A 17,335-nucleotide genomic window follows, 5' to 3' on the forward strand; every position below is an offset into this window, starting at 1 on the left:
TTTCTTCCTGCACCGCCACACTCATGAGACCCAATGTATGATGAGAATCAGACCACCGAACTGGCCAGGCATAAACATTGCCTGACCATACCGTGGAGCCAAGAGGGCTTAGTGCCGCCACGAGCCAGGTGATGCTGGCCCCGAAGGCCACATGGAGAGGATGCTCCATTGACCCACACCATGCTAGACGCAAGAGGCAGGGACTTGCTGCATTGCTGCCTTAGAAGCTGTCCCTTTACAGGAAATCAATGCGGGTGGTCCTGCAAAGCCGGCTGCACCTTCTTACTCAGCTCCCCCAGCGCAGGTGTAGATATCATGAAGAAAACGTCAGGGGGAAAGAGCGGGACCTGACACAGGATGAGAAACCTGAGCAGTCAACCAGTCAACTTCACAAGGTCTCCACACTTGTACACCTGAGACCGGTTTGGCCAAGGCGGTGGTAAGCAGTGAGAGGGCCGCCCCTGGAGAGAGATTAGCCAACCCCAAGCCCAATATCAGAACTGTAAGCCATCCCCAGAGGAGGGTCCCATCAAACAATATCTAGCCTACCTCAGGATGTACACCTGAGTTCCCTTTGGTAACAGAGGGGATAGAAGATTGGGTCAAGGACCTATAAAAGGAAGAGCTTGTGGCACAAGGCACAGGGGTCCAGGGAAGGATCTCATTTGGAGACGGCTGGAAAAGAGTGCAAAGAGAGCTAGAGGTGGAAACAGGTGGCCAGAGAAGAGACCCATGAGGGTGGACAAAGGACAGAACAACCAATGAGCTCCAATGCACACTTGAGACCCGGGAGGAGGATGTGGCCTCCCCACTGCTCCCTATTTGCACAAGAATATTGCGAGGGAAGCTTTGACTTCTAGAGACTGGGACTTTGTTGTAACATTAAGACTGACAGGGAGGGATCCAGAGAAGCCGCTAGAGGAATCATGACACATTTTATTTGGAATTCCATGTTTTGTTTGGATACTCTACACCTTTCCAAGACACCTGCTTTGTTGCGTTAAGTTACTGTGAGAGATCACCCGGGCTTAACAAGAACTAAAAACGTTTACTTTGGACACTTTTGAACTTCACGAGGTGAGAATACCTTTTAAGTTTACACGAAGATCTGACCACATCTTAGTGAACGAGCATCCTCAGACAGATCAACTTATTCTGTGTACATTCTTGGCTCTGAGGGGTTGGATTTGGTTTTCCCCTGCAAGATAACTCTAAAAGAAAGTATGAAGACAATTTGTTTGTGTCTGCACAATTTGAGTTCCTACTCTGCTTTGTGACACAAAATTTAAATATTTCAGGTCAAAGTACATGCTATTTGAAAACGAATGCGCACTGTTAGTGGACGTATGTTTACGGATACCAGTCTTGACTCTGTAGTGGTGCACCTATTCTCCCAATCCATGCAACATCTCCCTGAGCAGCTCTTCCCAAAATATGTACTTTATAATGCACAAACTACAAAGGTAATAGTTTCTGTTTAAGCGAAGAGACGGGGGAGAACCTTACTCCCTAACCACTGGGCTTGCCAAAGATTAAGCAATAGAAAAGGTACTTTCTAGGATTTGTGCCACGACGGCTCTATTCTGAGAGAGTCGATTCCAAAGGTTTGGGGCCTTCGCTCTGAAACTGCAAGTTTCAACAGTAGGAATGGTGACTCGGCCATGATATTGTTTTGAAAGCATAGAAGTGGTTTGATGGTATAGGTATGTTGTGCCCCAGAGTAGGATTCTGATAAATCTCTCCTCATAAGCATGTGAAGACTAAGCAGCAAGGGAGGGACAGGGCCTTTTTATTAAGCCCTACTTCATCCCAAATCACATGAGCGACAAATTCAATGCTTGGGCCAGTAAAACAATACTAATCGAATTCATTGTTTTTATTGACTGAAAATCAAATGTACTTTCCTTGAGTGACTGAATATATAGAGTTTTCTATCCTGACAAATAAGGAAGAGATGTATCTGAAAAAACGTATTCTGGAAATGTATCCCTATTTTTATTACCTTATTAGGGCTTTGTCCCTGTATGGATGCATGGAAGTGTATGTAAGTCATTTAATTGTAACTGTTATTTAACAGTTGTTGATAGCACTAGTATAACAGTGGGATTTCACTGACCACACACATACAAATATTTTGTAAGATAACATCTCCCTTTGAAGGGACAGACCATGTGGGGTAATTGCCCACAATAGCAACAAGTTAGGAAAGCCTTTTCAGTGCAATGACCAGACCTACCTTTCTGCACGCACACCCAAGGAGAGGGGGCACTCTGCTCACACCCCTCACTTCAATTGATTCCAAAAGACATGGGGCTATATTATGATTATTTGTCCATCTGCTTAGGTATGGAGTGCAGCATTAGAAAAATAATGGCCTGGCAGTGTCCGTTGTAGAATTAGCACAAATTCATATCAGAGCTCTGTGCTCCTGCTCTACCAGGATGTGCAGAGTAAGCTCCATGCACACCACAAGCGTGTAGGCAGTCACTGGCTGATCTGATCCTTGTGATGCACAAATGTGACTGTGGATCCCAGACCACACATCTGCAATCGGTGTGGATGTCCCCATGTGCAATTCAGATGTGTTGTTGGAGCTGGGGGGAGGGTTGGGGGTTATACTGAGTGGGCTATAGCCCCAGGTCATTTGGTTGAAGCCCCGGGTAGAAGCCCAGGGGCTACAACCAAAAGGCTGGCTAGCCCCGAGTCCCTGACACTCCCGACATTAGCGCAGCCCCGGATCCTTTCCAGACCTAGCAACACCACTGTGTGCATGTCTTTGCAAAGGAGGCCTAGGAGGTTTCAGTCCATCACCATACCTCACCTACAGAACCCATGTGGATGTTGCAGGAACACTCCTCGCCTGGCGCTTCACAAAAGCCTGTGGCACAAAATATCCATTGACATTTTGCCTCCATTTGGCAGTGCACTTATTCAGACCCTCCTTCCCTGATTTCAATGGGATGCAACCCTACCCAAAGCAAAAAATACCACCCATTGAATGAAAGTGTGCTAGTGACATTTCCACACGTTTCCTATTATCTAAGCCGAATTGCCACCTTCCTCTTAAATTCTAAACCAGTCATTGCATGGCACTTGCATGGATCATGCACTTTTTACAATGCAACCCTACATTGACAATTTGTACTATTTGCTCTTGGTTTTTTGCCCTTTTTAAATGTCATGATACAATAGGGCTGGATCAAGTACTTTGAACCAATTTTCTCTTCGTATGCAGTATGGCAAATATGTTCTGTTAATCTTTTGTCCATCCATTAGTCCAAAGGTGGCCACTGTATCCCTGTAAATAGCCCAGATGGCATTAAGATTGCCCTTAACTGCAAGCCGTCACCTTAATGCTATTTTTTTATTGTTGTGATGCTGAGATGCTTTCACACCTAGAAACACTTGTGTACAGGCACATTATAAATGCCACATCATATCATGTCATGTCAACGTGTGCCTGCAAGTCCAGGCGGTTCCTATGCATTGAACAACGGCATGGGCCACCTTCCATGCCATTTCCATGGATCCCTATGGCATCTGCCTGCTTGATCCCATAGCAATCTATAGCATCTCTACCCTCATGTAAATCAGATGTGGGCTGAGATGCTTTCGGATTTGTCTGACGGCAGGGGTGCTGCTAGGTCTAGAAAAGATCTGGGACTACACTAATGTTGGGATTGTCAGGACTTGGGGCTAGCTTGCCTTTTGGTTGTAGACCCTGAGATTCTCTCCGGGGCTACAACCAAAAGACCTTGGGCTATAACCTCTTAAGCCCCCCCTAGCAACGCCTCTGTCTGACGGAGTGAATGGGGCGCGAGTGAGGCAGATTCAGCAATGACCATCGTTCACCTCACTCTGCAAAACATATCCTGCAAGATGCCACAGAGAGTACAACTATGCATGAATACCTTTTACACATGGTTCTACGCATCCAGTCAAAGCCCCCCCGAATACATTAATGAAAAGAAAATATTTCAACAAATGGTAAAGAGCATGATTAATAACGGTTGTAGGTAGATCTTACTGAATTATCTGCTCCTCTTCACATTCCCTCTGCCTCTTCATTTCTACGCTCTTTGCCCAATCGTCCTGAAGTTCTTTTTGCAGCTTGTACATCTTATCAAGCTGCTCCGATCTCTCACATATTGTCCTGAAAATTCAATTCGCAAATTATTAAACCAAACATATTTTTATATTACACTTTTTTTTAACATAGCTCCTACTTTCTGCTTATACCATCCAAGAGATTATGGTTAAGAATAAAAAGCTTAAGAGTAAAAATTTTGGGGCGCTTTATAATGAACATAAGTATGATATCAACTGAGTTTTTGGAAAAGGGTACAAATTGCAACCCAAATATCTATGGTTCTAAGTGCTGCATGAAGCTTTATTATGCTGAATTACACATTTGTAATTAAAGTGCACTGTTTTTAAGTTTCACACCCGGGTGGCGCCATTTAAAAAAAAATGTTTTTATGTGGGGATCCCCCAGCCACCAAAACCAACGAACCCCCTTCCAACTTACCTGCGGTACCGGAGCTTTGAACTCCGGTCCCGGCTCTCCTTTCATTTTTTTTCTTCCCTCTGGAGATTGCCTGCACAAGCAGCCAATCGCTTGAGGGTAAAATAAACACCATTTGCACCTCGGATAAACCCTGGGGTGCAAATGGCTTTCACCCCCACAGCAGGGTTGCAGGTGAAGGTACGCATACATATGTAATGTTGTGCTCACACTTGGAGTTTGTACTAATCACCATATGTGTTAAAAGAATGTACCCTTTGTTAAAAGAAGAGGCCTTCTCTTTATACAGCGGCATTTAAGACCTGCTGACCTGGCAAGAACTTGTTTTTAACAGAAGAATTGTGTTTGGTCACTGTATGTCGAAGCATGCTGAGCCTGCTAAAACTATCTGCAGATTACGGGTGGGGAAGGAATGAGTAAGCACAGCCTCGTGCACAGAGATAAGGACACAGAGGGGCACGAGAGAGAGCGAATAACAGATAACAGGAAACCACAATAGCAGATGTTGAACTGTTGACCGTTGATGCAAAGTCATGACTGGGAGGAACCGCCTTGTGGTGGACATAATCTATGTGCAGCAATGTATGACAATGTAAAACAGATGGGTATAAAAGGACCACGATGTGCAGGGGAAAGGGCGGCACTTTGACGACTTGCTTTGCGAGACGGTTGAACTTGTGGCCCATTCGCGAATGCTTGTGTGTTAATAAAGCAATGTTTACTCAACTCTTTTCTGTTTGAGTTTTTATAGGGTCCCTCTTGTACTGGTTATGGTGACGGCGAGAAATCGCACCCACAATTTTGGTGTCAGAAGTGGGATGCGAAGGAGCGACAGTCCGTCACTGGGTGAGGAACGCCGCGGTGGAACCGGAGAAGGAATTGATCACGGGGCCCCAACAACTGAATCCGCACCTTTGATTGCAACCAACGCGTCATCCTTGTTTTTCCGGCTCCGTTGGCGGTGGAACAGAAGGCTGTCGCCCTTCGGGTCCGTAACACTCTGGCGGGACCCTTAAGATAAGTGGTATGGACGGATGCATGATGGAATAAGGAAATAATGATTCAGGGTTTGTGAAGAGGACGGTGGTAAGTCCGTCTATGAAGAAGTAATGTTGAAATGATGATATGATATGTTAGATACGCCAGGAGGATGTATTATTATTGTTAGCCAATAGGTGCATATTTGGGAAAGGTGAGTGTTTTAGGCAATTGCGGTATACCGCCAAGATGGGTCAAACGGCTTCCCACAAGGGAGGTATAGGCAAGAGACACTATGCCCCCCTTGAAGGAACCCCTGCATTTGATATGTTGATTAAACATGGATTGAACTCGACATTGTTTTTAAGGGAGTGGTCTGAATATACAAAAGATTCGATTGAACATAATTGGCCAGATACCGGGTCCTTTGACATAGACCGCATATCCAAAATAGAAATAGAGTTAGTAAAAAGACGGGTTAGACCCACACAGTTTGAGGCTATATGACTATGGAGGGTAGAAGCAATGCGCAGGCGCAATGCTCAGAATAAACAAAAAGCAAAGGAGCAGAAGAGAACGGTAAATCAAAAATTACATGATCTAGAGATAAAAGAGAAGGGTGAGAGGCTAGATCATTTGGATAGACATATGATGATTAAGAACAGTGGGGGTATGTATCCTGCCGTGCCAGTGCCTCGATATGAAGATGTGATAGGGCTAGAAGCAGAACAAACAACGACTGAATTATTGTTTCCAGGAGCTACAGCTCCACCGGCAGACAGTGAGGGTGAAAGGGTGGAATTCCCAATGAAGTATGGAGACCCAGATAGGTTGATAGACCATAAGAGAACGACTACTGTAGAAAAGGATAGAGATGGAGACTTGCAAATCCTTATGACCGGGCTGTATGGCACACCCCTCAATGACAGCCTACGGGACCAATTGGGGCGTTTGACACCTTTGGAATTTAGGACAGTGGCCACTAAACTATATACCTTTCATGAGGGTAACTGTAAATTGAGAGGACAGAGTACTGCGGATCTGCCCTCAGCATATCAGGACGCTGTCGCGTTACTACCAGTGACTGCGTCCAGTGTTCAGTTATGGGGATGTATGTCCGACATAATAGCGGAAGTCATAAGGGGCGGTGTTGAATGGGAGAAGGAAAAGAGGGCATGGGAAAGAGAGGTGAGGGAAAGAGAGGCTAAACTCAAAGATGCAGACCAGGCGGGCCAAAACGTAGCTAATCGTATGATAGCATCCATACACTCGCAGTCCATGTCCACCCTGGTGAGTCTGATGGAGGGCCTTGGCTGGCCTATACAAGTAAACGTAATTAAATATCTTCATATTAGGGTGGATGATATAAGAAGAGGAAAAGGAGCCTAGATATGTGTCCCAGTGGAATAGGATTAGGACGGAATTGGATAAGAAACTGCTATCTAATATAAGAGTGGATGATTCAGGGGCGGAAGAATGGAGGATGGCTAAGGTGGAGAAACTATTAAAAGATTATAAAAAAATAAAAGCGAAAGCTCTTAGTCATCAATCCTCTGTTTCGCCACCAGCGCAGGCCCTTGTAAGTGAACAAACAGACATGGAAAAGTTACTATTAATGCCAATGAGAGAGTGCCAACCCACCATAGAGGCAGCCACTGGTAACATGATGCGCACCTATGTGTATGTCCCTTTATCCCGAATTGAATTAATGCATATCACCAAGTCCATCCCCGACCCCCGTATAGACCCGGCAGGATTCTACAAAGAAGTAGGAAAGTTATTCAGACCAGGGTTATTTACCGTAGAGGATGTAGATAACATATTGTTAGCCATTGTCCCAGAAGAAATATGGACCCCCTTTCGTGCCAAAGACAATGAAACAATAAAATGGAAAGATGTAATGGATGCGAGCAAAAATAGAAAACTGCATGAGGAATATCCTGAACCCCTAAGGGGGCATGGCATGGCAGTCCTGAGGGCTCTAGAAAAGGTGTTACCCCCATTTGATGTGAATGTGGAGAAACTGTCCGCTGTGATACAGGGTGCAAGTGAGGAAGTAGCACAGTACTTTCTGCGTTATGAAGCAGCATTCAAAGCGCACAGTGGGCTAGAGATAGGGTCTGAAACGGGCCAACGGTACTTTGCCACAAACTTTGTAGAGGGGCTCCATGGGCCAATTCAGGAGAACATTAGGAGGGCAGAAAGTACATGGATGACTAGAAACCCCCGGGATCTCCTCGAAATGGCTAGGTATTACGAAAGAGGGGAAAGAGTGAAGGGACAACAAAAGGCACGACAAGAGAAGGATTTAAAAACCAAAGTGTTGATGCAACAGTTGCATCAAGGGCCCCAAGGCAGGTATAACTACAATTATAACGGCCCGTCACAGGGCTATAGTAGCAACATGATAGGGGGCCAAGGGACAGGAAGAGGTACAGTGCAAGGAGGTGCGCTATATGGGAGGAGGGATGGGCTACCCCAAGATGTATGTGCCTTCTGCAAGAGACCCGGACACTGGAAATCCCAGTGTCCCCAGAGTGGTGGGAGAGGAAGGGGCGTACGGCCCCCTTCACAGACAACATTTGCCCCAGGAAATAGGACTGGTGGGTACGGCAACCAAGACAATAGAATGTTTAAACCCCCTCAACCCAATGCCTTTGACGGACAAGCAAGAGGGGATGTTCCCTGGCCGGCCCCGCCTCCCCCCAATCTACTGTATCAGCCACGACAAACGACACAAGTGCAAGGTGTATGCCAGGGTGAAGAATGTGGAGAAGGGGTATACTATAACGATGATTTTCAGGATAACACAAGCGATATGTCCTGAGGATGCCGGAATGAGATAGCGGGAGTGGTGCAGGTTCCTATAGACCAAAGGGGGCCTTATGCCTCTATTAGGATCGGCCCCCACCGAAACTTGAGATGTCTGCTAGACACGGGAGCTGGAAACAGTTCCGTGAATATCAGAGCCGTCCCCGCTGTCCCATTATCGGATAAAAGCAAGGTATCAGTTGGATTTGGGGGAAATCCAATAAAGACTCCTGTAAGTGAAATAGTAGAAGCGGAACTTCATGGGGTAAAATGGGAGAATGGGTGGCTATTGACCAATCACTGCCCAGAAAACTTGTTAGGTATTGATGCATTAAAAACGCTAGGGGCCACAATATATTGCTCCCCCCAGGGAGTGAGAATGACCATAAGCAAACCTATGAGTATGATAGGAGTAATGCAAACCCTGCCCCCGGAATTCCAAGACATCCCGAATGAACTATGGGCCACTCATGGGAATGATGTAGGAGTGTTGGATGTTTCCCCAGTAGTAATCAAACTAAAGCCCGGTGCCAGGTTGCCCAGGATAAAACAATATCGCATATCACACGAGGGAGAGCAGGCACTATATCAAATAGTACAGGACATGATACGGTTAGGGGTGGTAGAGCCAACAAATGATAGCCCTTGTAACTCTCCGATCCTTCCAGTACACAAGAAAGGTGATGAAGCCTTACCCTATCGTTTTATTATTGATTTGAGAGAAATAAACAAAATAGTAGAACCCAGATATCCAGTTGTCCCTAATATTTCAAGTGTACTCACTTTAATTCCCAAAACAGCGAAATGGTTTACGGTAATTGATTTGAAAAATGCCTTCTTCAGCATTCCTATTGCCGAAGAAAGCAGGTACCTGTTTAGTTTCACTCTTCGAGATAGACAGTATCGATTTACTAGAGCCCCGCAGGGATATACAGAAAGTCCCGCCATATTCAGCCAAGCACTAAAAACACAGATGGATAACCTAGCCCTACCCGCTAACACTGCTCTGATACAATATGTTGATGATTTGCTATTATGTGCAGCCACCGAAGAGGAATGCCATTATGTGACCAGATTGGTGCTAATGCACTTAGCAGAGAATAAGCACAAGGTAGCCCTAGCCAAAATGCAGTATGTAAAACAAAAGGTCCATTATTTAGGCTTTGAGCTGTCCGAAGAGGGGCGAACCCTGTCTACTGATCGCATTGCTTTGATACAGTCCATAAAAGGTCCAGACACGGCAAAGGGTCTCCGAAGGATAATTGGTGTTTTATCCTACTGTAGGCACTGGATTCCTGAATTCTCTGTATTGATCCAGCCCATGCTAAAAGCCTTAAAAGAAGTACAAGAAAACGGCCCATTAGAATGGACACCTGAGATGGAAAAAGCCCTGACCTCTATGAAAGATGTTCTATGCCACGCACCGGCCTTAGGCACACCTGATTATACTAAGAGATTTTGCCTTTTTGTTGATGAACAGGAAGGTTGCGCTGTGTCAGTCTTGACACAGGAACAAGGGGGTAAACAGAGACCATGTGCATATTTTTCTAGCACTCTGGGCTCAGTAGCTCGAGGCCTACCCCCATGCATGACAGCAGTAGCTGCAGCAGCGACAGCCCTAAAACAAAGTGCAGGTATCATCCTAGGGAGTGAAGTAACAGTAAAGGTTCCACATACGGTAGCTGTTCTTCTGAATAGAGTGCATACACAGCATTTGACTACAGCTAGACTCACACAGTATGAGATGATCCTGTTTGGCAGTAATGTAAAAATTGAACGGTGTAACACTTTGAATCCAGCGACACTGCTTCCTTTGCCCACCTCACCTGATGACATTAGGCATGATTGTGTGATCCAAATGGAAGAACACACTAAGGGTAGAGCAGACCTGCAAGACACCCCGCTGGTTGATAATGAGGGTATATTATTCTGTGATGGTTCCTGTTTCAAACTGCCAAATGGGGAGACAACAGCAGGGTATGCAGTAACTACAGGGGAATGGTTGATTGAGAGTGGGAAAGTGTGTGAAAAATCGGCCCAGGCAGCAGAATTGATTGCGCTAACGAGAGCATTAGTGTTAAGCAGCGGTATGAAAGTGACAATTTATACTGATTCAGCCTACGCGCACGGGGTGGTTTCCAGTTTTGGTAAACTCTGGGGAGAGCGTGGGTTTTTAACCTCCCAAGGTGATACTATTAAACATGCCCGATTGATTGCTGAATTATTGCAAGCCCTTACGCTGCCCAAAATGGTGGCCGTAGTGAAGTGCTCAGCGCATAAAAAAACACTGGATTATGTCACGCAGGGAAATTCTTTGGCTGACCAGATGGCTAAACTAGCTGCCACAAGGGACACTCGGTGGGAAGCCCGACAGCTCATAGTGGGGAGGGATGTGACTATGGAAGGGACGAAGGAGCGCGTAAAGGAAATCCAAGCAGATGCAACCATTGAAGAAAGACTATCTTGGCACAAGGATGATCAATATGAGGAGACGGTAGATGGGCTATGGGCACATACCAAAACGAACACCTGGGTACTACCTGACGCATACTTACCTGTGATAGTGAGTGTGGCTCATGGTCCAACCCACGTTAACGCAAGAACTATGGAAGAAGTTTTAAGTACTGTGTGGTACAACAAAAGATTGGGAATGTATTGTCGCCAATGGGCAAAACAATGTGAAATATGTGTTTTATATAATGTGGGGAAAGGTGTACCGGCCCCGGCGGGCCACAGTAAGTTACCCACCTGCCCTTTTGAGGTGGTGTATATGGACTTTATACAGCTGGAGCCTGTAAATAAACATTCCTACTGTTTGGTGATGAAATGTGGGTTCTCAGGATGGGTGGAAGCATATCCCCTGCGGGACAATAGTGCCACCTCCACAGCACAATGCATATTGAAACACTGGGTGCCCTTGTATACGGTCCCCAGATATCTATGGTCTGACAATGGGACTCATTTTACTGGTGAAGTAGTACGCAAAGTTTGCAAGGCCCTTTGTATTGATCAACGTTTCCACGCAGTTTTTCATCCTCAATCAGCTGGGATTATAGAGGGCACAAATAAGGTACTGAAGAACAAACTGGCAAAGGCTTGTGCTGAAACGGGACTGAAATGGCCGGATGCATTGCCTATTGCATTATTGAGTATGTGTACTATGCCTAAGCGTACACATGGTTTATCTCCTTTCGAAATTGTTATGGGGCGCCCACCAAGTATTGGGACCCCCATATCACCTAAGAGATTGTCTGAGCAAGCATGGCCTGCATTACAACAGTACTGTATTGGGTTAACTAATAGACTGATTTCTATTAATGCACAGGTGAACGCAGTAGCTCCATCTCCTCTGATAGGAGAAGGTCACGACGTGCAGCCCGGTGACTGGGTTGTTATAAAAGCCTTCGATCGCACCAGCGGACTGCAACCCAGATGGAGGGGCCCGTTTCAGGTGCTCCTCGCAACACAAACTGCGGTAAAAGTTGATGGCAAACCGCACTGGTACCACGTGAATCACGTCAAGAAGACGCTTCCATTACTGATTCCTCCGGAAAAGGGAACCAACCAACCCCAGGTTGCAACAGTACTGCCAGACGCCATTAGTAGGTGTGCCCATCGCCTCCGATCCCGTGACGTGTATGTGCCAAGCAACGTGTAAGGACACTGTTTTGAACTTTGATCATTAGGGAGATGAACATTTGGACTCTCTTGTTGGTTTTAGCAGAATTGTGCCTTACTGAAGACGACGGGCTTGTAGCCTGAAGGGCCTTCGGCGTTCCCCTCCTGGGACAGGCACTACGAGACGTGGGACAGATCGGATGAAGGTTTTCGGTGAGACCTACCACTACTAGAGTAATAAGGACACTGGTGCTTTAAATAGGGGATATTGCTATATCGCTAGGTTGCAACTGATATACGCTGTATGCTGAGCCATATACTGAACTATGTCTACACCCGTGTATGCTGGTTTAGTCCCTGAACGGATATGTGTATGCTCCTCAAACACAGAAGGTAAGAGGAAAATACCAGTTTGTACCACAAAAGGCAAAATTTTGTTTTCTGTATGCACGATAGTAGTACTAATAGCATTTGACATAATATTCTGGTATCTGGAACATCCATCTAGATATGAATTAAAGAGCCTGTTGCCCGAGTCAAATGAAACAGGGAGAACAGATTGGGTCAAGAGCAGGAATCGAGATGCCTATGACCAACACGACCCGGAAGACTATGCTAAAAATGAATACGTGAAGATAATAAACACAACATATGGGGTAGTGAATAAAACTGATTGCTGGATCTGCACCCACATGCCCCGACATAGCAGTGAAGGCATCCCAGTGTACGCATCGCCAGTTACTGAGGATGCCGGGTGTACATTAATTTACATGAGAATAGTGTCAGCACAGCAATACATGATACCGAATACCGCTTGTTATGTTAGAGGAGAGAACAAAACCCTTCTAAAGGAAAAGATACGCTATAAAATCAAAACTGAGGGAATCGGGCTTGCACCTGCTATGGTACAGATAGTAAGAGAACCTCCTCCCCCTATCACCATCACACAAGAGTTTAGGCCAAAGAATATATGTTTTAAGAGGAGCGCAAGAGGTAATCAAAGAATGATCTCGGGGTGCAGTCAAATGGTGAATCTAAATAACTACACGAAGGGATTGTTACAGATTGAAGGACATGCCTACGTCTGTAACAAGAGGGCTTATTTGTGGTTAGCCAAAGATTTTGTTGGGGTATGTTACATAGCCAGAATAATGCCGGCTGTGATGGTATATGCCCCGTCTCCTCTGCATAAAGAAATACACAGCAGAAATAAACGAGCAGTAAACCCAAAAATTCCTACGTATCAACCTACAGGATGGTAAACGTTTATAGATCTGATGGGGGTCCTGGTTCCTCCAGCGGGCATCTTTATGAACAGTCAAGAAATCCAAAAGCTAAACAGGGCCCTTGAGTTCGTAATCGAAGAATCTGCAGACCTAATGGAAAACATCACTTATGAAATGAAAGCAATTCGGCTAGTGGCTCTCCAAAATAGGTATATCTTAGACATACTCACTGCAGAAAGGGGCGGAGTCTGTTTTTTGGTGGGATCCCAATGCTGTGTTTACATACCAGAAGGGAGTACAGGAATCCTGGATGGAGTAAACAAACTGCATAAAGTGGCGGATAGCATCCACCAGGAGGAAGGGTCAGGAGATAGCTGGTGGATGAAGCTCCTGAAAGAAATTGGATGGCAACTTCTTACGCCTATACTGGTTCTAGCGGCAATAGTTGTAGGAATTTGTCTCTGCATCCAATGCTTCCCGGTATGTGTGTCGTGCTGTGTTTCCATGTGTTCTTCCAGCATAACGCGCCTAAATCCAATGGATAAAAGCCATGTACAACAGGAATTTTTTGACATGGGAGGCCTGGAGAAGATTATGGTACATACAGTATGTGATGATGTTGCTTTCCTGCCATCTGCTTATGCTAGGACTGTTTAGATTGATGCTCAAGTGTGAGCAAAGGGTGGATTGAAGGTACGCATACATATGTAATGTTGTGCTCACACTTGGAGTTTGTACTAATCACCATATGTGTTAAAAGAATGTACCCTTTGTTAAAAGAAGAGGCCTTCTCTTTATACAGCGGCATTTAAGACCTGCTGACCTGGCAAGAACTTGTTTTTAACAGAAGAATTGTGTTTGGTCACTGTATGTCGAAGCATGCTGAGCCTGCTAAAACTATCTGCAGATTACGGGTGGGGAAGGAATGAGTAAGCACAGCCTCGTGCACAGAGATAAGGACACAGAGGGGCACGAGAGAGAGCGAATAACAGATAACAGGAAACCACAATAGCAGATGTTGAACTGTTGACCGTTGATGCAAAGTCATGACTGGGAGGAACCGCCTTGTGGTGGACATAATCTATGTGCAGCAATGTATGACAATGTAAAACAGATGGGTATAAAAGGACCACGATGTGCAGGGGAAAGGGCGGCACTTTGACGACTTGCTTTGCGAGACGGTTGAACTTGTGGCCCATTCGCGAATGCTTGTGTGTTAATAAAGCAATGTTTACTCAACTCTTTTCTGTTTGAGTTTTTATAGGGTCCCTCTTGTACTGGTTATGGTGACGGCGAGAAATCGCACCCACACAGGAATGGCCAGTAACTGTCCACAGCCCTCGCCGAGACCCCCTCTTCGCTCGGGCCTACCATGGCTCAGGCAGGGGCCGTTACTGGCCATGTAGGCCCCCGGCTTGGGGGGTGAAAGCAATAATAGTGTACTGACGGTTCTACAATATTGATGATTACTGTAATGCACGATTTTTCCCCGTCAAAGTTTGTGTTCAACGGTATGTACAGATGTTCGTAGAAATAATGACATGGTAATATCTGAGATTTGAGTAAACCGTATCATAGTAAAATAATAAAATACATATTTAGCAGGGCTCCTTCTTTCCTGCTAAAACATTCCAAGTGGTTGGGCGTCACAAGAAAAACATCATACATTATAGCTTTAAAATGTATGCATTTCTTTCTTTACAACTAGACTTCGACCTTCATTCTTCTGAGATCAGACGCAGGAGAAAAACACGGAAAAAACATGTCCTCCCGTTTCGCCCATATCCGCCCACTTTCCAGTATGCCGGTTCCGGCAACAATCTAAGTCAAAAGTCTAAAGCAACTTGCTAACATCATGTGACCACCCACTTCGTTCTAAGCAACACAGTGGGGCACATAGTTATATCTCAACCATCTCTGTGCATGTTCACAATCATTCTCCCTACCTTCCAGTGGAACCATCCTGTCTGTACTTGCCAACTAAGTGATTTGCCCCCATGCTTCCTCTCATCTAACCCACCCCAACATCGAGTGCCATATGGTGTCTTTTCTCTAGCTTGCCCGTCTGCACATTTGTTGCAGCCCTACGCTCTAGGAGGGGAAGAAGGGGCTAGCCCATATTATGCTCACATCACAACCCTCACATGCTCCTGCATGCACCTGTACGTGTCTGCACCTGTACGTGTCTTTGTATCGAGCACCTACTCATCTAGATCACAAAGGCTATATGTCCCACTGGCCACATGGTACTGCACTTGGAAATTACCTAGAATCTACCACATCTGACATTTATGCAGCAATTCTGTTGCTCACTGACATTACCTGCTCTCTGTCATCTATGTCTGTCTGAACACCTGATGTAGCCCCAGTACCATGATGGAAGGCTTGGACAAATGTGCTTTCATACTTTGACAACCATACTTGCTTACATGCCTGATGTAGCGCCCTGTACCACGAGGCGAGGCTTTTCCAGAATATGCTTTCATACTTTTATTGTCAACCATATTTGCTTACACACCTGATGTAGCTCCCGTACCATGAGTCGAAGCTTTGCCAGAATGTGCTTCCATACTTTTATTGTTACCCATGTTTGCTAAAATACCTGATGTCGCCCCCGCACCATGAGGCGAGGCTCTGCCATTTTATATTTTACCACCTGTGTGTTGCAACCTGTATGCATGATCTTGCTCTTTGAAGAATGCCACTTTGCACTTACTGTAACTAACGCCCTGATGTCTGAGGTTTTGGTGCGCTGCTATAAATGCAAATAAATAAATAAAAATAAATAAATAGGTCTCTTTATGGCTAGGCACTCACCTGCAGAGCAGTCAATCGTGACGATTCGACTCAGAACAGAGCTGTCATCATTGTCGTGTTCTCCCTATGCAGATCGTGACCTAATCCATGGCTGGCAGTGCAACACATGGGGAAACCCTTTCTGAGTCCATGTTTAGCCTCACAAAGGGTTTTCTGGAGTTTGGGGGAGAGAGGTTATGGTGTGGCAGTGCAGGATCTCCCTCATAGTGGAAGTAATGAGAACAAAGGCATTTCCCTTTACTCTCACAAAATAGAGAGGAAAGGTGAGCATCACTATTACAATTCCTTTATCAAAAATTTTATTGAGTCCTGAAATCTCATAAATGTCTTAGGACCACTGTGGCAAGACCCTAGGCACTCGGGTAATAAATACATGCTACATCTAGCCTAGAGGAGCACCACTAGAAAGCAGTGTGCTCATACCATGCTCAACAAAGCTCCACATACATATTGTAATTACTTCACAGTCCATATGAACTCCCAATTTCCCAAAAACACAACCATGTTTCATTAAAAAAAAATGCACATTTTAATTATCTCAAAACGAGGCTGGGGTCTCACCGCCTTCTTGAGTTTTGAGGACAGTTCCTGACACAATAGGAGAATTAGGTATTATCAATTCTGTTTTGAATAGAGTGTGCACAGCTTCAAGAGGCACGTGGCACAGACAGAGGATTTGCCCTGGATGCGGACCGAGTCCGAAATGCATTAGCTTGCCCATGCCATATGAACACACAGCCTCACTCTAGGAGAACCAAGGCATTACCTGTGGCGGTTCTATTTTAGTATAACAAATTAAATTGTAACTTACTTCTTTGGAATTACCTCAAATGTATTTACATTTTTTCATATGCGGTTGATTTCCCCCAATACTCTTGATTGCATCTACATATTGACTTTCCCACAAAATAAGTAATTACAACGAAGTAAAGTGCCTCAAAGTAATTTACATCAAAACAACGGCACAACCAGGTGGGGTAGAACTCTGAAAAGTTTACTTCTAGCTCATTGACTAGGAAGGCATTGAATGAGCAGCGCTGAGTGATGGGGCGTTTGGCCTGACTTTTGTGGGTCGTAGTCGAGTGGGTGATCGACAGTGGGATAGAGTAGTCACACCAGTCAAGTGGGCTAGAGTCCGGACAGGGAATGAGAGAGGATGATGTAATGACTAGGTTTGGGATGTTGCCTTTGTTTTGCAAGGGGAGCGCCATTTTCCTTAGGTCCATTGACCCGGTGAAAAGCGTGGTTCGAGTGTGGTTGTGAGTGTGATAGTCAGGGACATTAACATTGCAGAGAAATTATTAGTGAGATAGTCTGTGGATTAGGTGGAAGAGAGTTGTGTGATAATGGGAGCCGGCAG

The 17,335-nt window shown here is 45.3% G+C and overlaps 1 protein-coding gene across 1 annotated transcript in view; it reads right to left on the minus strand.

Annotated features, from left to right (window-relative positions):
* CCDC81 (coiled-coil domain containing 81) overlaps positions 1–17,335 on the minus strand; it is a 794,710-nt gene that overhangs the window by 16,936 nt on the left and 760,439 nt on the right. The window contains exon 14 of the mRNA XM_069639737.1: positions 4,028–4,153. Within this exon, the coding sequence (XP_069495838.1) occupies positions 4,028–4,153 (126 nt within the window). The remainder of the gene's footprint in view (positions 1–4,027; positions 4,154–17,335) is intronic.

The sequence above is a fragment of the Ambystoma mexicanum genome, chromosome 7q (genome assembly GCF_040938575.1).
Source record: "Ambystoma mexicanum isolate Mex_15411 chromosome 7q, UKY_AmexF1_1, whole genome shotgun sequence".
NCBI classification, from domain to species: Eukaryota; Metazoa; Chordata; class Amphibia; order Caudata; family Ambystomatidae; genus Ambystoma; species Ambystoma mexicanum.